The sequence below is a fragment of the Sardina pilchardus genome, chromosome 19 (genome assembly GCF_963854185.1).
Source record: "Sardina pilchardus chromosome 19, fSarPil1.1, whole genome shotgun sequence".
NCBI lineage: Eukaryota > Metazoa > Chordata > Actinopteri > Clupeiformes > Clupeidae > Sardina > Sardina pilchardus.
The window spans coordinates 27,715,736-27,741,127 of NC_085012.1; the positions used below are offsets into that span (position 1 = coordinate 27,715,736).

The 25,392-nt window shown below is 41.5% G+C and overlaps 1 protein-coding gene across 2 annotated transcripts in view; it reads left to right on the forward strand.

The window, feature by feature from the left end:
* Positions 1-25,392, forward strand: part of LOC134066458 (uncharacterized) — a 73,832-nt gene that overhangs the window by 33,120 nt on the left and 15,320 nt on the right. Inside the window, exon 2 of one of the 2 annotated variants that reach the window (XM_062521807.1) lies at positions 16,214-16,276. Coding sequence is in view for 1 of the 2 variants with exons in the window: in XM_062521808.1 (XP_062377792.1) it covers positions 16,258-17,631 (1,374 nt within the window). In the remaining variant the exon portion in view is untranslated. Of the gene's footprint in view, positions 1-16,213; positions 18,276-25,392 lie in introns of those variants that run through there. The other variant, XM_062521808.1, reaches the window with a different exon arrangement.

A 25,392-nucleotide genomic window follows, 5' to 3' on the forward strand; every position in this document is an offset into this window, starting at 1 on the left:
GCTTGGTCATTTGTATCGGGTAGCCTACCAGTCTGTCTACACTGATTCTCGATATGCATCTGGGGTTGTGCATGATTTTGGGGTTATTTGGAGACATAGTGGCTGTGTTACTGGAAGCAATACTACTTCCCAAAGTGATTGCTGTGTGTAAATGCCAGGCCCACACTTACTTGTTTTACAAACTTTTTTTTTTTTTGTCTAGTTAGTAGTTTATTATCATCAGGCAATCAGGACACAGAAACAATCTCTGTACCCAAGAGACAATCAGTTGTTTCTCACACACATACTGTACCTTTTATGGTACCATAATATCATTGCATCATTGTATCATTACACCTTCTAATCTCTGCACACACATGACTTGGTCAGTACAATGAGTTAAAGGTGGGGTAGGAGATCTTTGGAGCATGCTCTCTGGAGTCTTTTTTTTTTTTTAACATATTGCTGGCAATACTCTTCACACCCCCATTGCAACCAATTAATTACATTTTAACACAAAAATGAAAAGTTTTAAACCCTATTAGGACGGGATGAATTTTAAGAGGTGACATGAGGTGAAGTAATAATTACCAGGGAATTTAGTCCCGTCCGGACGCGCCATGTCAGTAAACATAACGGAGTATGTCCGTGAAATTTACAGCCACTTTTACCTTCAGTAAAACGTGGTAAATTACTGTAGGTAATATTAATCCCGTGCGAACGCGACCCTCTGTAAAGATGTCTGTAATATTTCATCACATCCTGATTTAAAAACAATTCCACCCAATTCCCTATGTTGTACACCATAGTCTGAATGAAAACATAACATGTTGTGCAGCTTCTAATAAGACGTTAGCTAGTTTGCCTAATAGCTTGATGTTGTTGGCAATTTCAAACTACTTATGGCATAACATAAAGCTAACGTTCGCTAGTTCAACCAACTTGTGTAGTCTTTGAAATCTGAAAATGCTGCACGCAACTGACTTAACGTATCGCGTGCACGGTGACGGCAGAACGTAAGTAGTTACTCCTCCCATGTCAAATAAAATTACACAGATTTCTAGTCCCGTCCGAATTGGACATTTGCATTACAGAGAACATGTGATAAACCTGCATTTCTCTACATCCCCCTGTAAAACTAGTCCCGTCCGAATAGGGCTTTAGTGGCCTCTAGAACGAACAATCCAGGAAAAACACTATCCAATCATACTGAACGGACTGTTAACGATGATTGGATTCTGATGCATCTATCAAACTGCAATCTGCTCCTCCCTCCCACTCGTGAACAAGCATTGCACGTTCCTGTACTCTGGAGGCGTGGCTTCGGGGGGAAGTCTGAAGAAAGAGGTTGGGACTTTTGACCTGTGTACTTTCAAAGTGCAGCTTTGCTGGAATCGTTTTCCAGGATCTCCTACCCTACCTTAAAGGACATAGAATGGAAATCATTTTTTTCTTGGTTTTTATGAATTATGAGAGGTTGTGCATAAACAAAGAGCTATCATGAACATGAGGCATGGTTGTGCCCTCCTTCATATGAAAATCCTGAACTTAGAAATAGACACAAAAAAATGGGCAAATTAGAAAAGAGCCTGCTTGTGATGTCAGACATTGCAAAGCCATTGAAGTTCAATTGGGGTTGCCAAAGAGGGCGCCATTTAGTCAAACAGACCATTTCAATACCCAGCCTAAATATATGGTTTTAATTAGTCTTGTAAAATTGCAATTGAGTTTATTTTTTTTAAATCAAAGTTGAATATATACTATTTTAACATCAGAGAACACTCAATTAATCTCAATTAATCCATTCTATGTCCTCTTTAAATTAAGAATCACAGACATTAAGAACATTTCTATCGTCATACAACACATAATTTGCCGTTTCCCACCAGTTACTGAAACAAAAGTATCAAATACAGGGATTAAAGCAAAAAAAAATCCTGAGCCTGAACTTTTTTAGACTCGTGCATACGACTCTATACGACACTATGGTGGTCGATCGATTGGAAACCGGTTTACTTTTTGGAGTGTTTGCACACGACACAGGCCTTGTTTGTGATGTTGGACCCCAAGAAAGGCCAATAGGTGGCAATAGTAGTCCAACACACTACAATATGCTACATAGCATTTAGGATTTCTTTTTATATCAAGTTTTGCTGCTAATCTTTGTCTTTGACAGGTTACAAATTGACCAACAATCATAAGGTGTCATGTTGTCAGGGTATGTGAAATTGGAAGGCAGGCATTTGAAGAATAAGATTTAGTTGCAACCATTTAAGTTAAGGTATTCAAAAAAAGACAATGATTCTCTTTCTAAAGAGTAATAACAGTGTTTCCCACAGATTAGAAGGCAATATGTGGTGGTCGCCTCATGTCTGACACTTTGTTTTCACATAATGTGAATTTATTTATTTAATGATTTTTTTAACAAGATGTAAAGCACACACACACACACACACACACACACACGTGTAATTATTTATATACATTCTGTATACTGATATTCATAACAGCAAACTTTATGCAGCTTATAGCCTGCTATTCATATTACAACTCCACCTCTTAAATTCAGCTGTTTGATTGAAGCCTCGAAATATTGTAAACAAAGTAGCATAGTTGGCTAGTTTATCATACTCTAGCTGGTTGGACTGTTCAGTGTCCCCACGGGTGTTTAAGTTTCAAGGTAAGCTCATACTTTTTCTCCTTGGGACAGGCCCTTTAAATCTTGGAGTTGAAAAACATTGGTAGGCTATTGAGATGGTCAGTCAACTTGAATGCAGAGTTTTAATCAGATGTGTGCAGCATAGCCTACTAATGATGCTAACCGTATAACAATAATTCAGCTAGTCGTCTTCTGTGCGTCATTGCGTTCACGATTGTGAATGTTTTGTTTGGATTAAATGTGCATGTCGAGGGGCGGGTGTCCATTGAGTGCGCACGCGGGCCGAGGAGAATTCGTTTACTTCTATACGGTTTGGTAAAGTTGCACGCATAGTCTACAAAATTTGAAGAAGAACTTATGCTTCCACACCCGCAGCGTCAGGTGCATTAGTGCGACCGCGCTTCCAGGGATGATCTCGTTATGGAGACAGACGCGGTGTGCACGAAGGGGAGTCTGTGTCTGTGTCTGAGTGTGTGTGTGTGTGTTAGAGCTTAGATCGGGCACAAAAAATCAAGCCCGAACCGGCCCGAGCCCGTGCACGTTGTGTCCGAGCCCGGCCCGGCCCGACATATTACTTATGAGCCCGAGCCCGATTTAAACCCGACACTTTTTTAAATGCGTGAGCCTTATAACTGACGTTCTCAACTACAATTACGAGTTGTTTGAACTACATAAATCTGAATTAGGCCTATCTTAATGAATAATGAAACAAGGACTAAGCATGTAGACTTCGTTGTTTGTTTATTCTGAAATGGATCACAAATGGATCCGAATGAAGAAACGCAAATGTCAAAACGAAACGCCAACGCAAATGTTGTCACTGTCCACGACTTGTTCGCAGTGGCGGTTTTAGGTACGGGCGAACCGGGCGGTCGCCCGGGGCGGCATCTTGTATGGGGCGGCACGAGCGCTTAACCCTATGAGCCCGACTGACGCAAAGTGCGTCAAAAAACACTCATGGGGGCGCTCGTGGATGATCTCGCCTGGGGAGTAATTCAGTCTAGAACCGCCACTGCTTGTTCGAAACTCTTCCATACGTCCGACTTTCCTCCAGACTTGCTCAAAGTTAATTCTCCTGATTTAATTTTCTTCTTTATATCGTCCATCTCCATGTTGCGCTTAAGCTAGGCCACACAATGTTCTACAGCAGAGCAGCAGTGTGATGCGTGCCAGTGGAGGAGACCGTGCGCATGATGTGTTGCATTTTGTAACTTGCAACTTTGTACACATTTGTTACTTAAGCCTAGGCTACTTTGCTAAAAAATAAATGTAATATTTCGGATAATGGCATAGTCTCCCCACCCAGTTAGGCTAATAAAGAAATTATATATATTTTAAAAAAACACAAATGCTTGATCAAAGGCCCGACCCGGCCCGGCCCGAGGATAGTGGCGGGAAATATCGGCCCGACCCGGCCCGCGGGTCGGGTCGGGCTCGGGTCGGGCTCGGGCTCGGGCAGAGAATCTAACCTCTAGTGTGTGTGTGTGTGAGTGTATATTAAAGGGTGCGTGACGCGTGAGTGACAGAGAGGGAGAGCAGGGAAAGGAAATTCAGCTTAACGAATGCTGCGTGTTTTTCAATGGCGTTTACAAATAAATAATATTTTAAAAAATGAACGCAGTCAATGGCCGCACGCCGGAATTCCGGCACGGTGCCGGAAAACTTTAATCCCTGCAAATAAGAAGAACTGGGTTAGTTTCCCACAAAAGAATGAAGTCACAAGGCAATAGAAATACCAATTATAAGAAACAATATGAACTAGGATAGTACGTACTTTTGATCCCGTGAGGGAAATTCGGTCTCTGCATTTATCCCAATCCGTGAATTAGTGAACACACACAGCACGTAGTGAATACACAGTGAGGTGAAGCACACACTAACCCAACAGCGGCGCTCGGGGAGCAGAGAGAGGTTACTGTAGGTGCCTTGCTCAAGGACTGGTGGACTGGTCAGGGATCAAATTGGCAACCTTCCGGTTACAAGCTCGAAGCCCTAACCAGTAGGCCACGGCTGCCCCAGGTTAAGCTTTAACAGAAGAGTCTGTTCAAGAGTGAACGATCTTGCAGATACACAAGTATCAAATCAAAGGTTAAATTCCATCTTGGTAATTTTCCCCTCACACACAGCAATCGTAAAACGAATCGCTGAACGGTTGGGTATGGAATTTGCAAAACGGCCGGCAGATTTTGAAAATAGACAACTCAAGCAAGAATTCAGATGCGCAAGACCGAGCCAGGCTAAGGCTGCGTTCAGACTGCCAGCCAAAATCCGATTTTTAGCCCATTCAGATTTGTATCGGATGTCACTTTTGAAGTCTGAACAGTGACAGGTCACATAAAATCCGATTTTTGCAAAACGGTTGCAAACCACATCCAGGAGGTAGTTTCATATCGCATTCGTATCGGATATGGACAGATATGTCTCAGTCTGAACAGCTCCCAACACTCAGATCGGATTTGACTGTCCGTGACGTGACTTTACGTGCGTGACCGCCCACCTATTTCGAGTTGTGGAGCAACGTTACGGCTATGTCTTTTGACCATGTTATATTAAACGTGACTTAACAATACCCAATGCTAATAGAGCATTATACAGTCTCTGCTCTGTTTCTATGGAAGTTGCAAGAATCCACATTGTTCTATTAAATGCCGTTAATAATTAAATAGCCTTCCAACAGTTTGAAGCGGAGCTTGCCACTGATTAGTTTCGGTTTCTGTCACGCAAATGCGCACACGTATGCATGCATTCAATGGACACTCACCTAGTTGTATTGTTCAATGTTTAATCACACCAAATTAGCAAGTATTTCCTCCTGATGGCAGAAATGTTTGTTTTCGTTGCTACAGCAACCTGTCAGATCTGTTACTAATGTGACCCAGTCTGAACAGAGCCATATCTGATCTGGACACTTGCTAAAGGCAGTGTGAACAGTCAGCCCTAAAAATCGGATATGAGAAGGAATCCGATTTGAATCAGATTCGTCTGCAGTCTGAACGCGGCCAAAGCACTCTTGAATGCCAGCCTGGCGTCTGTACAGCACTATACCTCTAGTCTCTATACAATTGCTCACATCAACTTCCCCAAGCAGGTTACTTAGCTAACTAGTTTTACATTCTTTATTCACCTCCAAAGGGTTGTAGGTAATAGTTCCACAAATCCCCGAAGGCAGGTGATTTTATACATTATCGTAAAAAAGCACCAATTAGGCTATCGGCCCTTTCGTAAGGAATTTCTAAAACAATGATGCTTTTACAACAACATTTGATAAATGAACCTTACATTTTTCATTAGCCATAGGTGTGTATTGAACAGAATCTGGTTTGGTTCTTACCGGGGCTTTTACCTCCTGAAATATCTGAGTTTAGTTAGATTGACGAACGAGCTGTGAAATGATGGTAGCGGGTAAATAATGTAATTGGCTGGAGTTTTTCGAGCCCTACCCATCCCACAGATGATTGACGTGTTTAATTTCCATTTCAGTGCTTCCAACTCAGTGGCTGTAAGTGGGTTAGAATAGGATTTCAACTGATTTAGCAAAAATCTATGTATTCACATGGCTGATCCTTTTATTCAAAGCGACTTACATACAGTATATTAATACGTTAACACAATGACGACACACATACAAGGAGGCAAGTCATACACGTTATAAAGTATACAGTTGTTTCCCGAGCTGCATTTGAAATAGACTTTACAGAGAGATCAATTTTGGTGCAACACAGCAGCAAACATTAAAGACTCACAAACAGCAGCAAACACGTTCAGTACAACACTATCTGGTACATGAATGCATGAATCCTAGGGGTGTAAAAAATAACCGATACATATCGATATTCGTTTTTAACCTGTAAAAGACGACTACATCGATGCATCAAGCCTCGTTTCGAATTTTTCATGACATGAATCGGTTATTGTTTCGATTTAAAAGAAACAAATCGGTTCACATTCGCAAACGTTTCTGACTTGACCGTCTCTTATGAAATACTCGATTTCCTGACCTGGTGCGTGGCTGTGTGCATCCCAATTTTGATTTGAGAACAATGACAGCCTCTCATTGGTCAAAGATGGCATAGCCTATCACGTTCGTCTATCCATTCCAACGAAACGTGCCCTGGACGTGCCTGAAGGAATGAGATGCTAGTCTTCCTCAGAAAAGATTTCTGACAACTCCGAACCTATATTCAACGCGCCGGCGAAACTTAAATCCAAAGTTTGGAAGTCGTTTGGCTTTTTCAAAAGAGAAGGTCTCTTTATATGGCTCTGGTTCTATCTCTCCCGTTGTCAAGCGGGCATATCCCAGGATTCTGATTAACTTTAACTTTGAAAGATCGCTACTTTTATAGCCTACATGGCATCCAACTAGCTACAATCCACCTCCGTCATATGCTACAATGTTACTATGGTTCTGCACGTCTGTATTTCAGCTTGGATGCAACGTGACAGTTCATTTAAACTTCGCAACGAGTTTGGCGAATTAATATTCAAGTGTGATACGGGAACTACTTCAAAGGTAGCAGGTTATACGAAGTTAATGGCCACCCCATCAGCCAATCAGAGAAGAGAATTCCATTGTTGAGGGAGATAAGCAGAGAATCATTTATTCTTTTACATGAGAAAAGGCCAAGGGCAAAGCACTGCTTTATTTTCTTTTGTAACGACACCTCTTTGGTCTTTAATTTTTTTATGCAACATATACAGAGATATGTGTTTCTTCTGTTTATTTCTTTATGGTGTCCTCAGTGTGTGCCATTACTAAAATATTATATGAAAAACCTCACCTTTTCACAATAAAATGTTTTGTCATGTTCATACATCAAGTTGTTTGTCCTATTGATAACCATTAACTTGATCATGTAAAATGTGCACAATTGTAAAGTGAATGTGCACAATGAAAAATAACTTTCAGAATGCTTTTGATTATTGAACCGCATCGAATTGCATCGAATCGCATCGAATTGAATCGTACCGAATCGTTTGCTATTAACATGTATCTTTTTTTGAATCGTATCGTGACAATGTATCTAGATGCGAATCGTATCGTCTTTCACATGAGAGATTCACACCCCTAATGAATCCAAAAAACACTTTCCTAGTTGAAAAGCGCTATACACTGGACAAAATTATAAATGTAACACTTTGGCCTGCTACAAACATTTCACCCTCTCCAATTAAAAAAAAACAAACATTGTGCACATCTTAAGAGGTTATGTCATGGGGGGGGCATATAATAAATTAATTGTGTTCCTGACCTGTACACCAACTGGTGTAGGTGGCCAGACACAGTTTTCCGTGAACGGGGCCTTGTCAACCCATCCCATAACTACTCATTTTATGTGTAGCGCCACCTAGTTAAAAATGAAAAAGCAAAAATGTACAGTGGGTACGGGTTGAGAATGCACGTTTTGCCACGGAAATCCCGCAGAGATCCCGTAGGCTGTCAAGCCGACTTTTTTTCGAGGCTACGGCAATGTACCTGTCAGGAAAATCTTCCAAGTATTTAAGATTTTAAGACACAAGAACCACAACAAGTAGTATGTTTTTACTCTGGCCCAGAGGAGAGAGCGTTCAGACAGGAGGATTCCCTCTCCCTGCTAAACAGTCTCTGTCCTCTGAAACTCTGGGTAGTTCTTTTATTAGAAGAAGCGGCCTTGTCATTATTCGTCCAATCAAACATATCCTGCTTTTGCAGGTACATCTGTTTCCTTTGACGTAAACAAGAACAATGTTGGCAAGAATACTCTTGGCATCAGTAGTGCACGTATACATGATATATTGCAGACATTGCAAAACAATATGTGAGGCACACCTAAATGTCCTTAACAATGATAATAACATAATAATTTCTTTAACATTTCCCTCCTGTTTATCATTGGTAACTTCACAATCAATTGTTCCATTGATACATCTCCAATACAGGTTTTCTGTAAGAACTTCTTTGCTGATCATAAGGTTAATCAATTTAACCATTACATTTTACTTACATATTCAACTTTTGATCAATAATAATGCAGACATGGATTCATGTTAATAATTAACCAAACTTAAATCTATTTAAGCTGTTCAACTATCAATTTTAACTGCAAAACCAAACGATTCAACTCTGAACTAAAACTAAAGAACTACAACATGTACTGTATGTCTTCACACTAAACACATCCTTATTCCAACCTCACACATAAAATCAAAGCATGTAGTAATTTTTTACCAACTTGAATAGCAAGTTTCAAACCTTTTGATGGAAGCGAAAACCTTAACGGAAAACCTCAGTCATGATTGATCTTATTTTGAGGAGAAAACCATTTAAGGAAAAATTCTTCCATTACCCTGCCATAGCAGCGGCACTTGTGTACACAAGCAAGAGGAGAAAACTTACCTTCTACTACACATATACTTTTACTTTTATGGGCTATATCAGTGGGAATTTTATTTTAGGTCTAAAAGTGGCATAAGGAGTCAATGTTACGCTAGACTTTACAAACTTCAATGGGTGTGTCACTGCACAGACATAGGTCGTGTTAGTGCTGTCTTTATGCATTGTCATGTGAGCATTAACATAAGAGACATTTTCACCAGATGTTCCTTCACCTATACATGAACTCTGTACATAAGAAATTTTTTACGGCTGTCAAACGGGGGTGAGAAGCAGATATTGGCATCAGAGAACACACATAGCAATCAGACACATTAGTCAAATCAGAAATGATACACATGTAATGTTGTTGTAGGTATGCAGATCCTCTGACAAAATCCATCTCTTGTTTCGGCTTCCTTTGTCTTTCAAGAAACAGTTTTGTAACAAGTGTCAGCAAGGTGAGAGTGATAGCCGCTCCAAGGGCCAGCCTCAACACTAAAAGTCTGTTACCTCAAGGCATCGTCACTAAGCTTGGGAGGATCCAAAATCTTCACCGACGTTGAGACGACTAGATTCTAAACCTCTAATCCCCTTTGGAGTCGGGCTTCCCCTCCTCAGCGGTTGACTGGAAGGTCCCGAACCTTACAGTGAGAGAGGTGTGTCCAAGCGGTCCGGCCCTCCACCTTCACTGCAGTGGGTGTAGATAGGATGACTCTGTGGGGCCCTCCCAACGTGGATTGGACCAGCACTTTTTCTTGATGACTTTGATGAACACACAGTCTCCTGGTTTCACTCTGGGATCCTGTGGAGAAACAGAGAGAGAGGGAGCAGTATCCGTGTCTACATATTCCTTTGAACACAGTGTTTTAATCAGTTGCTCCACTACTCCTACATCATCATCAGGTGTAGCTTTACTATGAGAGAAATCAGGCATGATATACGATCTGCCCTGTGAATTGTGTTTAATACATAAAATGCACTGATGGCAAAAATATTGTGAGTAGTTTGTAAATCCATATGTTGCATAGCGTTTGTCTACTAGTGCACACATCCCTCCTGTTGAGACATGGCTCTGCCCATGACTCAAAATAGCTGTCTATTGTACACTGATTTTGGCAATGTGAGATGCAGCAAAGGCATATTGGCTGTCTGTGTATATTGTCACTTTCTTTTTGACAAAAAGCTCACATGCTACCTGTGCAGAGCATGTGGCAGACAAAAGTTTAACTTTAATTTAGCAGGTAGTCACTGCATAAGCTGCTTTGTTTACACCATATTTAATGTGTGGTTGTGATAACAATACTGTCATACGAGATAAGAATGTCATGTTAGTTTGTAACAGTAATAGGGAGACGGCATGTGGGACTTTTCACAGTCAATGGGTGAAAAAGCACAACTTCAACAGAAGTTTGTACTGCGATTGCAGTGGCGGGCACAACTTGCACACACGGGGGTGGCTCTCGCCACAAGGTCCAGTTGTGAAGAGTGAAATGCCACTGTCTATTTTTAGCTTCCCATTGTTGTGTCAAAACCGTGGTCATGAAACCATTTTTTTTTACATCAACATTTGTATGAATGGTTTAGAGTAATCAGGCAGTGCTAAAACAGTGGACCTAGCAATTAACTGTTTTATGTTTAAAAATGCAATTTCAGCAGAATTCAAATATTTAGTTTAATATTTAGGCTATCACTTTCTTAGTAATTTAAACACACATCAGCTATAGTCTAGAAATTCCTCACACATTTCTAGCTCTTCTCCTTCTCCATTTACATACTCTCTATCGTATCTGTACTTTCTTATCTTTGGTGGGGCAGTCGCGAAACCAATGCCCGCGACCCCCACACTTATAACACTTGTTGCTATCATCACCTTCATTTTCAATTTTTTTCTGCATTGGCCTATTGCCTTGTAATGCCATCACAAATGCTTCCACTAATTTCTCTGAGTCTTTCTTTTCTTTTTCTTTCTTTTTGTTCTTCACTGTTTTCTCTGCATGTTTAGCTTGTTCCATAAAATCTGGCAGTTCTGCTGTTCTGAAAGTAACAAAATGTTTCTCTATCCATTCTTTTATTTCTGGTCTGAAACTCTGAAGTAATGCTTGCTTCAATTGTTGTTTATAAATTGCCTTATCTTCATCACTTTCTGACTTCAGACCACTATAAGCTTTAAAGGGATATTCCGCCATTTTTGGAAATACACTCATTTTCCACCTTCCCTCGAGCAAAACAATCGATATTTACCTTGTTCCCGTTCATCCAGCCATTCTGTGAGTCTGGCGATACAACTTTTAGCTTCAGCCTAGCATAGATCATTGAATCGGATTAGACCATTAGCTTCTCGCCTGCTAGCTTCATGTTTAAAAGTGATTAAGACTTCTGGTAATTTTCCCATTTAAAACGTGTCTCCTCTCAAGTTAGAAAGTGCAATAAGACCAACTGAAAATGAAACCTGGCGTTTTTCTAGGCTGATTTGATATGGAACTACACTCTCATCTGGCGTAATAATCAAGGCAACTTGCAGCTACTGGCACTACTACTGCTTGTTGTCTATGGGGACTATTTTCAGATGCTGCGTAAGATATCACTGCGCCTATGGTACGCTTGCAAGTTGCCTTGATTATTACGCCAGATGAGAGTGTAGTTCCAGGTCAAATCAGTCTAGAAAAACACCAGGTTTCATTTTCAGTTGGTCTTATTGCACTTTCTAACTTGAGAGGAGACACGTTTTAAATGGGAAAATTACCAGAAATCTTAGTCACTTTTAAACATGAAGCTAGCAGGCGAGAAGCTAATGGTCTAATCCGATTCAATGATCTATGCTAGGCTGAAGCTAAAAGTTGTATCGCCAGACTCACAGAATGGCTGGATGAACGGGAACAAGGTAAATATCGATTGTTTTGCTCGAGGGGAGGTGGAAAATGAGCGTATTTCCAAAAATGGCGGAATATCCCTTTAAAGACTTTTTCAAATCTGTCTCTAAACTCCCAAACATCCTCATCGTCTTTTTGTGTTGTGGCGTGTATTTTAGTGTAATCGCAATGTTTTCTAAAAACTTCCTTACATTTGTTCTCCAAGGCTTGGATTTGCTGAGTAAGATCAGCAGAGCCAGAGGCATGCGCTGTACCATTCAAATGGGCTACGAAGCTATCTTTAACACGGCTCCAATCGGAACCCATTTTGCATCGAAACATCCTTTCGACCTCGAAACCATTTAAGTGGTACACCGCTATTATGCTTTTCATTTCGTCGCAAAATTCATTAATTTGGGCTTTATGTGATGGAATTCCCTCCACCGCTTTTTTAACATCGTCCTGTGTCCATGTCCTATAGACATACATTAAGCGTGGATTGGCATCATTTACGGCTTGATCTGACCTAAATGTTGGATTAGGCAGTTCTATCATTGGAAATGCCTCCACCCGCGGTGGCTGTGGGGGCCAATCCGGAGTTTTATCATAATGTGAGGGAGGGGATGCTTCCTCCAGAGCGGGGGAAGGCGGGGGTGCCGGTTGTGCTGCTGCAGCCAGTCGTGGTTGTGGGTTATAGGAAGGAGGTGCGACGCCTGGCATATTGTCTTCTTCTTTAACATATGCTACAGTGCAATTTTTTCGCTCTTTTATTTTATTTTCACGCTTTTTTGCCTCCTCCAACCACAATTTGACCGCATCAATTTCTTTTTGATGATGCGCTTTTAATCCACCCTTCTTTTTAGAGTGGTGCGTCAGCACGTCGCGCAGCAATTTGGAACAGTTAGGAACTGTGAATTTGCCTTCAAATTCGAATTTATCTTTCCAACGTGGTAGCCAATTTTCATGTCCTGGATGGACCCGAGCCATAAATTTGGCATCACCTATCAAAACTTTTTCTTTGTTTTGAGTGTTTCCCATGTCTACAAATAAGGGGTTGATCTGTGTCGTCCTCTTAGGGCAAACAACAAGCCTGGGAAGCGAGCTTCTAGACCGTAGTCTGGCTTCCCCTGGGTGTTTTATCTCTCACAGGCTCTATTGTTCGTTTTAACTCACAGACAATCCCTTCACACACACACTTCTCAGTCACACTCCTTCTTTCCCTCTCCTGTCGACTTAGGCGGGACTCAAGCCTATTTTTTTTCTATTTTTTTTTCATTTTTATATATAAAATTTTTTCTCGATTTCAGGCGGCCCCGCGGACCCCTTTTAGATAAACTAAGTGGTCCCGGACCACTTTTTACCTCAGGCTGGACTCGAGCCCCCGGGACTCGATCCCCCTGGAAAGTTTATCTTTTAACAGCTGTATAAGAGAACAGCAACTTAATGCGATCTTTCCCTTTTTTATAAAACCTAGGATTTTTATACTCACACTATTATGGTTCTGCTCTCTTGTTCGTCGAGATGCCTTCAATCCAATCGCCGGGGGCTGGACGTCGTCTGCTGGCCAATACGGAAATTCAAACCGTATGGGGCTTTTCTTCCACGGTCCTAAACCGCAGGCTGTGCACAGTCTTCAACTTTCGACGAGCAGTCCCCAGGTCCTGGGTGTATTGGCATCCGGCTCGAAGGACCAAGAATGTCAGGAAAATCTTCCAAGTATTTAAGATTTTAAGACACAAGAACCACAACAAGTAGTATGTTTTTACTCTGGCCCAGAGGAGAGAGCGTTCAGACAGGAGGATTCCCTCTCCCTGCTAAACAGTCTCTGTCCTCTGAAACTCTGGGTAGTTCTTTTATTAGAAGAAGCGGCCTTGTCATTATTCGTCCAATCAAACATATCCTGCTTTTGCAGGTACATCTGTTTCCTTTGACGTAAACAAGAACAATGTTGGCAAGAATACTCTTGGCATCAGTAGTGCACGTATACATGATATATTGCAGACATTGCAAAACAATATGTGAGGCACACCTAAATGTCCTTAACAATGATAATAACATAATAATTTCTTTAACAGTACCCAAACAACCACCAGGTGGCAGAAAGTTTCAACCCGCATTTCAATTGCATTTAATGATTAATGTAAGAGAAGGGGTTACAAGACTGCATATCCGTCAATAAAGTTGTCTCCTTTAATCATTTAATCATTAAAAAGAAGGTGATGACTGGCGAAATTAATCAAAAGACGTTTAATGGTTTTATAAAATAGCCTACAGTACCTAGTAGTGTTGCACAGGTGGGCTTTTTTAAAACCCGCACCCAACCCGACTCTTCCGGAGCTCCAAACCGCCCCGCCCAACCCGCAAAAATATGTTCGAATCGTGACCCAAATCCGACTCGACCCGACCCGATAGTGATGCGCGGGTGGGCTTTTTATAAAACCCGCCCCAACCCGACTTTTCAGGAGATCCAAACCGCCCCGCCCAATCCGCAAAAATATGTTCGAATTGTGACCCAAATCCGACCCGACCCGCGAAAAGGAAAAAACGCATTTAACGTCTTTCCTAGCCTAATTAGCCCACATGAGGACAACAGCGGGTTACAATGATCGGTCATTTTGACAATCTGCGCTCCTCCACACCATTCATAATCTGCAGCCTAGACATAGCTAGTGTTAAATCTCATCTTCATAACAAGTTTCCATTCATATTTCCCCTTGCAACTTCATAGGCTAGCCTACTTTTGCGTTTAACACTGCCAAGCATTTAACAAGCACAGCTGTTTATTCGTGTAGCCTATGACAGAAGCGAGGTGTTCTCGCATTGTGCACAACCTTCGATATCCCAGATCATTAGGCTCCATGTCCATAAAGTAGCGAATGCGCAATTGACTTTTTCAGTCAGTCACGCATGGCGCAATTGGGTGCTGAATTTAGGAGAAATTATGTTTTGCGCTCGACCACACCTCCTGTATTGCAGGCGCATCGCCACCTAATATGTCGGAAGTTAACAAGTGAGAAATGTGCATTTTTACTTTTTTGACCCGACCCACCCGCAATATTTAGAAAAAACTATTAGGCCTACCCAAATCCGCCCGACCCGCGGGTAAACCCGCGGATATCCGCGGGTAATGGGTTGAACCGCGCATCACTACGACCCGAGGAAAGAAAAAAACGCACCTAACGTCTTTCGTAGCCTAATTAGTCTAATTCTCCCACGTGAGGACAGCAGTGGTTAAAATGATCGGTCATTTTTACAATCTGCGCTCGTCCACGCCATTCATAATTGGAATCTGCAGCCTAGACATAGCTAGTGTTAAATCATCTTCATGGACATAACGATTTTCCGCTCGACCACACCTCCTGCGTTGTGCATGCGATTTAGAAAGATCTGCAATGCAAAATGCTAATTCATTGCACCTAATATGTAATAAGTTCCCAAGTGAGAAATGTGCATTTTCACTTTTTTGACCCGACCCACCCGCAATGTTTAGAAAAAACTACTAGGCCTACCCAAATCCGCCCCACCCACGGGTAAACCCGCGGATATCCGCGGGTAATGGGCTGAACCGCGCATCACTAGTACCTAGGCCTATCAGAAGGAAATAGCCTTCAGTTCAACCTGAAAGACTCAATAGGCAACCTTTAGATTAATTCATGTAATGATTAATGTAAGAGAAGTGGTTACAAGACCAAAGTCCGATTTTATTAATCAATTGAAAGGCATTCAATGTCAAGAGGCACAGTTATGTAGGCTAACCAATTTGAATCAAATTAACATGAGCCTACCAAACTTGACAGAACAGCAAAACAAAAGCCAAAATATTCAGACAAAAAGGTCTCACGTCTCACAACTGCACTTACTGCACGACGTGTTTCGTTGTCGCAGCAATAGAAAAATCTCGCGCACAGGAAGAAATTATCTATCACAAAAAAACGAACATCAAGTGTAATAAGTTGTTTTTCATTTCACATTTCAAATGTCTTATCACGCTGATGTGTCTGGGTCCGAGCCCGAACATAAGTGGTATCGCGCGGCTTTAGATGACGTAGGCTAAAGCATCTACAGGTGGGCCTAATTCAGCACTGACTCAAATATGGGGAAATATTTAAATAACAAATGGCTAAGGAATGAATATTCTTGGTGCCTGGCAGCGCTTATGAAGCTGGCTGCATACATTGGCTACATCAGTGTGTTTACTTGAAAATATTATTATTGTTTATTACCAATTTTGATTGTACTGTATTTCCATCGTACGTTTGGTCTTAAATTTCATTTAGAAGTAGACACCCTGTTTGTGCTCTATGCTTTATGCTAACATTGTATTAGATTTGATTGAATCGGTGTCCATTCCTAATTTCTGCCTCTTTTCTCTAGAAAAAGAAGCCCCTGCCTCAAGCCCCACGGGGAGGAGTTCAAAGATGTTTAATGCTTCATACTGTAAGTGCACTATGAAGAAACTAAAATGTGCCATTGTAATCACCTTCGTTTTTGCACTCCTTGGGATTATGCTGATGTTTTCACAAATCTGGTCAAGTGGATACTGGTTCTCTGAGTCACAAGGCCAACATTGTGTCAAAAAGATGAACTGTTCTGTTTCCAATTGTCTTCATGCAGTATCAACAGAAACATTTGTCGGTATCCAAGGATGCAAAACATTATATTTTAATGCCTTCTTGGAACATCGGACTTCTTTTCCAAGTGTCAGAGTCTTAGCTATTGTGTGGCGGGCTGAAGAAACTCCTCATTACTGTGTTTTGTATTGTGAAGATTTGTTGTTTGTAGTTTCCGCAAAGAAGACCGTTCACAGCAGCCATTATGGTTTCCCTTATGGAATGGCTGATTTTCTCTGCACCATTCCAGGGGATTGCAAACCAAAGCATGCAGCCCTCACTACTGCTGGGAGTGATTATGTGAACAGCACCTTCATAAGTGTTCTTAATCAGGAGCCAAGAGACAGTGAGTTCCCAGTGGACATCACCGTCTGTATCAGTACCATGTTTAATGGGTACAACAATGTCCTCCAGTTCATCCAGGCTATGGAGATGTATTATCTACTAGGAGCCCAGAAGGTGGTGGTCTACAAAAGTAGCTGCAGCCCAGGCATGGAAGAAGTGCTGCGCTACTACCAAGATAACTTGGGATTTGTGGAAGTCCTCCCTTGGCCAATCAGTGCCCACATCAATGTGTCCTCCGATTGGTTGGTCTCGGTGTCCCCTGGTGACCTCCATTACAATGGACAAATCCAAGCACTCCATGATTGTATGTATCGTAACATGTACAGTTCCAAGTATGTGTTTTTACACGATCCAGATGAGATCATCCTTCCATATCTGGATAAAAGCTGGAGGGACTTCCTAGAGAGGTTGAGGGCCAAGTATGGAGACGTCAACTACTCCTTTGAGAATAATGTCTTCCCTGTTGAGGAGTTTGACGACAGCGGGAGGTACTACCTGAAGGAGTGGGCTTCCCTTCCTGGTGAGAGCTTCCTACAGCACACTCTTCGAGAGCCACTTCCAATGTTTCCCCCCCCATCAGGAAAACTGATCATCAATCCACGAACTGTGTTTGAATTGAATGTGCACCTAGTGGACAGAGGCAGCACTAGTACTGTCAAGGTGCCACCCTCCTTGGGGAGAATGTATCACATCCGGCGCAGGAAAAACAAAGCACTGAAAAGGAATGATTTGATTGTAGATGAAGGGTTGTGGAAATGGGCTCCACAAATGATCAGGGAAGTGAATAAAGCGCTCAGTCGAATGAACTTGTTTTCTCAGAAGCACCAAATGCATTAAAACATGCTCAGGAATACAGATAATGTGTACATAGTTTAGTTTGATTTGTTAAAAGATATTGTAATGCTTCAACCTTTTTCAACCCAAGGACCCCTGAGCACGGACCTCCACCCCTTAATTGACCCAAATTTAGGCCTGATATTCATTATATTCCTTATATTTATATCATATATTCTTATTTTTGGGGCTAAATATCAGAAACACACACACACACACACACACACACTTCACCTACACATGTATACATGTGGGAGGTTGGCGTTTTAGGCCGAAAATCAGGACCGGTATTCACAAAGATTTTTATCTTAGCACTAAGAGTAGGCCTACTCCTAAATCGCGCTAAAAGATATTAGCTAGGAGTTTTCTCTGAAAAGTTATTCACAAAGCCTTTCAGACCTTTTAGTAAGGAGAAACGACAACTCCTAAACTAATAGTTGCTGCGTTTACATGAGAGCTTTAATTCCGAATAAAACCAAGTTAATTCGGAATACAAGTTAATTCCGCTTTAAAAGAGACCATGTAAACACTTATTCCGCTTGAAAATGATTATTCGTAATCAAACTTAATTCCGATTTAAGTGGTTGGTTTATTCCGATGTTAAGTAAGGGATAATGTATAGAACGCCGGTCATTATCGGAAAATAATTCCCGACAGGATGAACTGAACCCCGACGTGCAGCGGAGGGGTTTTGCTTCGTCCGGAAGGGAATTCTTTTCCGATAATGACCGGCGTTCTATACATTATCGCGCTTATTATACGGCTACTTGCCAAAACGAGAAAAGAAACTCATCTCAATGTGTCTTTAGCAATGATTTGGCTACCGTTTCGTGGCTTCCGCAACAACTAGCGGAGTGAACCCGTTGCCATTGGCAGCGGTCATTATACCTTCGGAGTGGTCATTATGCAAAAATAACTGACCGGTAGAACGTTGAGAGGCCCATTCAAAGTGAATGGGAGCTCCCTCAACATTCTAGAGAGCCGTACAATAAGTAAGGGATAATCAACGATGCGCCTTGCGGTTCTAGGAAAATAATGCATGTTCGAAGTGGTAATAAGGACCCGATGCCGCAGGCGCATGCTCGTTTCATTGCTAATTCGGCTCCGTCTTCTTCCCCCCTTCTCCGACAGTCTTCTCCTCCTCAGCTAGCAAACGTGAAGCTTGACAATATTCTCGAGCTGCTGGTTTATTGAGTTATTGTCCATGCTGTCACGTTAACCCGAGATGACAAAAAAGTTGCTAGCCAGCTTGTTTTCTTCCGGTAGACCTTATTAGGCTACGTTCATGCGCCGCCTGTCCAATCGGAACCCTTCCCGACCCCCAGACGTTCAGCGGAATACAATAAAGCGTAATTAACGTATGTTCCATGTAAACGCCAATTCATTCTGAATAAACTAATTCGGAATTAAAAACATCATGTAAACGTGGCCAGTGAGTCTTCCTTACTATGGTGGACGTCATTACTCATGCACGAGCTTGATTAAAGTGACCACCTTGATTGGCTGATGATTATAACTTGGGAATGATGGCAAACCTCCCCTACGATGACGAGTTGAGTGACAGGTGTTAGGTCTTAGCTGGTGAGAATGCGTTTGCTATGTCGGGCTGTGAAGGATGGAAGATGATGAATAAATAGGCATAGCCTAAATGAATAAAGAGTAAAGAATAAAGCAAATAGCCTAGCCTTAATGAAACACTATGGACTGGAGCAGTATCTTTGCAACATGTTTTAAATTAATCTGTATGAAAACACGTAGCCTACATTTGCAAAGAGGGTAAACGATTTAATTTAATTAGGCACAATGAGACGTTACATTTAGTTTACATGCAATGGTGGTTTTTGGTTGTCGGTGGCATTATTGCATTTGCATCCTTAGTAGCAATGCACATTTATTTCCTTGCATGACAGCTCCTGCACTGCACGTTCATTTCAAAACATCGCGACGTGAATGCCACTATAAGCAGGTTGTGAATAGGTCTTAGTGAGTTAGAAGTCCTCTTGAGTTCTTTTACGCTGTCCTAGACTTAAGCTTAAAATGCTTTGTGAATAACTTTTAGTGAAAAAAATTAGGAGTCCTAAAGTATTTTTTAGGAGTTTCTCCTAAATTCGCCAGTTAGGAGCTACTTTTAGCCCTAAAATTCTTTGTGAATACGGGCCCAGATATGTATGGTATGGTAATTCATATTCATTCACTAATTTCTTGTGTTAGTGACTGAAATTGTTAGCCTGGATGCCAGACCGAAGTTTAGCCCCGCCTCCATTCTTTTTCTGCAGGGAACTTCGGTCTGGCACTGCTCCGTTCAGCTGCTACTATTCGAGATACAGATCTGTTCGGACCAATCACATTTCACAGGGCGGGCTTTACGTGATGATTGACAGATGAACAGCAGTGACGTTCACGGCTGCATGCGTCCTCGTTCAACGAGTTGGGTGTGAGACCATGTTCGCTAGGTTGATTTTGATTGCAACAGAAACGCTATGGCTATGAATGCATAATTTGTTCATGCAGTTTGGCCTTTCGTTTATCTTAGCTATTGAAACGGAGGTTTTATCACGGATTCGCACAACTATTTCTGAACACTTAGACCAACGAGGATATGTGGGAAAACTTCAGTTTCACTTTCACCCCGTTAAAACAGCATGTTTGGGTGATGTTGTTCCCGTTTGTTTAAAAATGTCTGTTTTGCTCGTTGGGTTAACGACACACTTCCCCAGCTGTTCATTGCATGTACAGTTTGAAGGAATTATTTTTAAAAACGAAGGAGGATGTTTTCCATAGCCTACCCTGCTACATATTTCTGTCTTAGATTTCGCAGATACTGACAGCCAATAACTTGTTCTGTTTGGTTTGGTCTATCCAATGAGTGCAGAGCTATCCCCCCCGCACTGTATCGGTTGAATCACGCCCCATAATCGCAGCTGAATGGAGCAGTTTCAGACTCATATTCAGACGTCGTCAGGCTATGAAATTGTCACATGGTGACAAAATTATTCTGTATAGAATTACACATTTTTGTGTGAGTTAATGTATCACATCTTCTATACTTCATCAAAATATAGCATTTCCTTGTACAAATGTATTATTTTTTATTTGTTTATTTAAAAGGGACAATAAACATCAATTAACATTCTTTGTTTACACTCAAAATGTAAATGTGCCCTAGTTGCCCTGCCACTGCTGAAGCTTCTTTACAAATTCACCCCGTGGAGGAGGTGCAAGCCCATGTAATATTTTGTAAATGAGACGGCATCTAGGTAAAGTAAAAACTGTCAAAATTAAATCAATTGTATTTTGTAATGATTTAACAGTGGTGATAACTGATGTCTGAAAGTTTGCTTATAAAGGGTTTCTTTTGATGTAAGAGTTGTTCTGTTTGCTTGGGACCAGCTTGTAAAACAGTATGATATGTGAGAAAAGATCATGGCATGCATAAAAAGTTTAGCTACCTCTGTTGTTAAATATGGCCTTATGTGTCTAAAGTTAGCCAGATTAAATCTGATGGTATTAGCCACCTTTTTGACATGCTTTTTAAAAGTTAAATTAGAATCTAAAATGATGCCAAGGTATTTAAAATCAGTCACAACCATGAGCTTTTCTCCTTTAATATAAACATCAGCCTGCGGTGCACTTGAGGATTTCTTAGAAAAGAACATGCACACTGTTTTATTAATGTTAAGATGTAAATATGATACTTTTAGCCAGTCAGAAACATGTACCAGTGCTTCAGTTAGTTTAGTTGCAGTCTGCTGTTTGCTTTTGGAATGCACATAAAGAACTGTATTATCGGCATACATTTGTATATTAACAGAAGGACAAACTGAAGGCAAGTCGTTAATGTACAAACTAAACAAGATAGGGTCCAGTACTGACCCCTGGGGTACACCAATATTACAGTCGAGGTATGAAGAATAAGAATGACCTATATGTACACTCTGTTTCCTGTTAGTCATATAGGACTCCATCCATTGTATGACCTCAGCTGAGAAATTTAAATAAGATCATTTTGATAAAAGTGTCTGGTGATTCACAGTGTCAAAAGCAATCTTAAGGTCCAGAAACACTGCACCTACTATACCACCCTAATCTAATTTTGACTTGTTTTCAAGGAGGTAGCAGTTGGCTGTTTCTGTAGAGTGGTTTGTGCGAAATCCAAATTGCATTGGGTGTAAAGGAGTGTGGCCCAAATGTAGATGATTTTTCAACTGTTCTGCCACCCATTTTTCTGTTACCTTGGAGATCACTGATAGAATACTAATGGGTCTATAATTTGACACCATTGTTTTATCACCAAACTTATTGGAGTACCACTGCTGATTTCCATGAGCTTGGAAAAGTGCTTTGCCTAAATGACAGGTTGATCAGATGAGCAATGGGGCAAGCAAGTGTGTGGTACAGTATCCCAACCATATGAATCCTTTGCTTTTGAGTTCTTCAAGGAGGTTATAATTTTGATAACCTCTGATTCAGATATTTCCTTTATTTTAAAAATAGGTTTATTTTCATCAATGGGGATAGGTGGTATAGTTTCAGTTAGGATACCTTGAGCCAAATCCCTGACTGATTTGATAAAGAAATCGTTAAATGTACTTGCTATCTTATCATTATCTTGGGTCAAGATTCCATTGACTTTAAGTTCAGGTAGAGTTTTCCTTTGTTCTTTATTCCTACCAGTTAGTTTGTTAATATTTCTCCAAATAAGTTTCCCATTTCCCTGTGCTTCATTAATTATTCTAATAAAACAATTTGCCTTAGCCTTTCTTAAATTCCTTAATACTTTATTTTGGAGAGTTGTGAAGGTAATAAGGCTGTCACTACTATGCCCTGATTTTAGAGCCCTCTTTAGAGCAGAATCTCTATCTTTCATTTGTTGCCAGAGAGTGTCATTTAGCCATGGTAGGGTGGTCTTTTATCCATGTTTCTGTTTCACCTTCCTTGTGAAGGTTGCTCTTATTTCATTAATGGTAGAGAAAAAAGTTTGCCTACATTTACTTCATAACACAGGAGACATATCTCCACCTAGCACTAGAAAGAAGAAAACAACCAGTTGTCTACAGTATGTAAATGGATCTAATACAGCATTTCCAACTGACAATGAAAGAGTGCAACCACAACAATCCCCCTGGCCGCTCTCATCTGCTCCATGCCTCCACTGAAACCTATCTGGCTTTGTTGGTAGGCCAGGAATGTGTGGGGGCACAAGGAAGTGTTCTAGGTGCTGAAGAATGGATATTTGCTAAATCTAAAACCAATGAAAACCCAAATTAATATTAAAGGTTGACATTTGTATGATTGGCATGTCTTATGTGTTAAATCTAATTTAAATGCAGTCCCTGGCATTGTGTTTGTATTTGGAAGCATCTTTTTCATGTAACAAGCTGTCAACATTCAATCTGTCTTTTGGCGCCATCTGTTGGACATCAGTGTGCAACAGCTACAGGTGCTACTTACAGTACCTAATAGACCTCTGAAGTTCGCCTACACAGTGTGTAACCCAGGAGAAGCCTTTAACACAGAAATGCAGAAAACAGCCATTTGTAGACAATGTCACAGCAGACATTGATACAACTTCCAATCTGGTAATCAATGGGCCAACAACAGCTGCAAAAGTCTTACTTGCCCCTCGCACCTGCTCTATGCCTCCCCTGCTGAAAAAAACAGCATATGCTGTTAGCTGGTTTTAGCTGGTCTTTGCTGGTTTTCTTCCTGCTATTGCTGGTCTTTGCTGGTGTAGCTGGTTAGACCAGCCTGCCAAGCTTGACGGAGATGGTCAAGCTGGTTTTCTATGACCAACATAAGCTGGCATGGCCAGTAAAACCTGCTGAATTACCATCACAAGATGGTTAAACCAGAGCCTATTTAGGGAGAGCCGGTCCACTCCCTATTAACTCCATTGTACCTGCAGCTCCTGTTGCAGTTCCGCTAGGGGCGATCACGAGCAAGTGCAAAACAATGGGAGTCTATGGGGCTAGACAGCTAAATTGGTCTGTTTCACCTGATTGTCATTGAAAAATCGAAGATTTTATTTTAGTTCCTGCAAGCTCAATATGGATTGTGACGGTCCCGAGTGTGACCGCACAGATCTATCGCCTGGTCGGCACAGACTATGGATTTATGTCATGTACGAACTATTGGATACACCCGCACGCACACACAAACAATGCACGAACTTCTTTCATACGCACGCACACGAACAAACTCAACGTTCTCATCAATGTCACTCATGTCAAAATATATGGACTAGATAAGATTAGTAAAACTATGCATTTTATTTATACAAAGTTGGTGCACAAACTTTTGTGTAAAGTGTTTGCATGTTTGGTTACCGGCGGCTGCATTCTCCGACTTCTGACTGTCCGACAGTAAAGGGGTGCCGCCGGGGAACAATGGACTGTTTATTGTGTTCCGGGGGAATTGGCCACGTTCATGTGGGTAGCGCGGAAGGGGGGGAGCAGGGCAATCCTGATCAAGTTGCTTTGTGTATTTGTCCCTGTAACTACCTGTTTGAATGTGTTTATTATGTTATGTTTATTTGAATTGGTTATTAGTTTATAGAGAAATATTATTATTTTGACTCAGAGTCTGTCTTGTGAATTATGTGTTAATTGTTTGTTTTGTGTTCACCTGTAATTAAGAATGGTGCTGGTCACCTGTGTATATGTTCACCTTTTTGTCAGTCATGGTGAGTGCTAGTCTAGTCTTGTCTCGTGTGTTTGACTATAGGCCTAGTGACTCTGAGAACTAGTTTTTGCTGTTACATATTTACATTGCTATTTTTCTATTTTTTGTCGTAAATTACTTTTCCTTTTTGTCACCCGGATTTGCTTGCTTTGACTTGGTAAGCCCTACAATTAAATTGAATTATTTTTTCATCTTATCTGCGTTGTCCCTCTGACTCTGTGGCCAAGCCCCAAACAAATCGACGAGACTCATAGCAGTTCCGTCACAACTGGTGGCAGCGGTGGGATTGGCCAATAGAGGGCAGCAGATTTTTTTTTTCCCTGTCCCTTTTTGGGCTATTTTTGGAGGCTTTTTCATACATTTTGGAGCTGTTTTTCCATACATCTCTGGTGGACTACTTTTGTGCCATGGGACCCAAGAAGGTGCACGCGGTGCAGCAGAAGGCGGGCCCCAGCGGGAGAGAAGACGACGATGGTGATGAGCCGGAATTAGCCAGTGTGTCCGAAGACGCGTCGATGCAGGAACTTCGGGACATGTTCCGAAGCCACATGGCCCAACAACAGGCCCGAGACACCCTTATGGACCAAGAGGCTACACGACAGGAGAATCGGTGGAAGACCCTGCAACATAAGTTCAGTCTCCTGCAGCGGGAAGTGCACGAGAGGACGTCACCAGATCCTGGAGAGCCTGCTCTGAACAGCCGTCCGGAGCTCCAAGCCAGGTCCTCAGCCATAAGCGGCCATCCCGCACCACTCCGGGCAAGTAGTCAAGTCAGAAGCCAGATAGAAAAGGAACCTCGAATGCAATGTTTGAAAGACACAGATGACATTGAACACTATCTGGTAACGTTTGAGAGGATAGCCATGACGTGTCGGTGGCCAACAGCCGACTGGGCAGTAAGGTTAGTGTCCCTCCTGTCGGGCAAGGCTAGGGCTGCTTATGTTAATATGGACCAAGAGGATTCACTCAATTATGATAAAGTGAAGGTGGCCATTCTAGAGAAGTATGACATCAACCAGGAAAGCTACCGGATACAGTTTCGGAGTTCCAATGTGCGTGAGGAAGAGACACCGAAGGAATTGT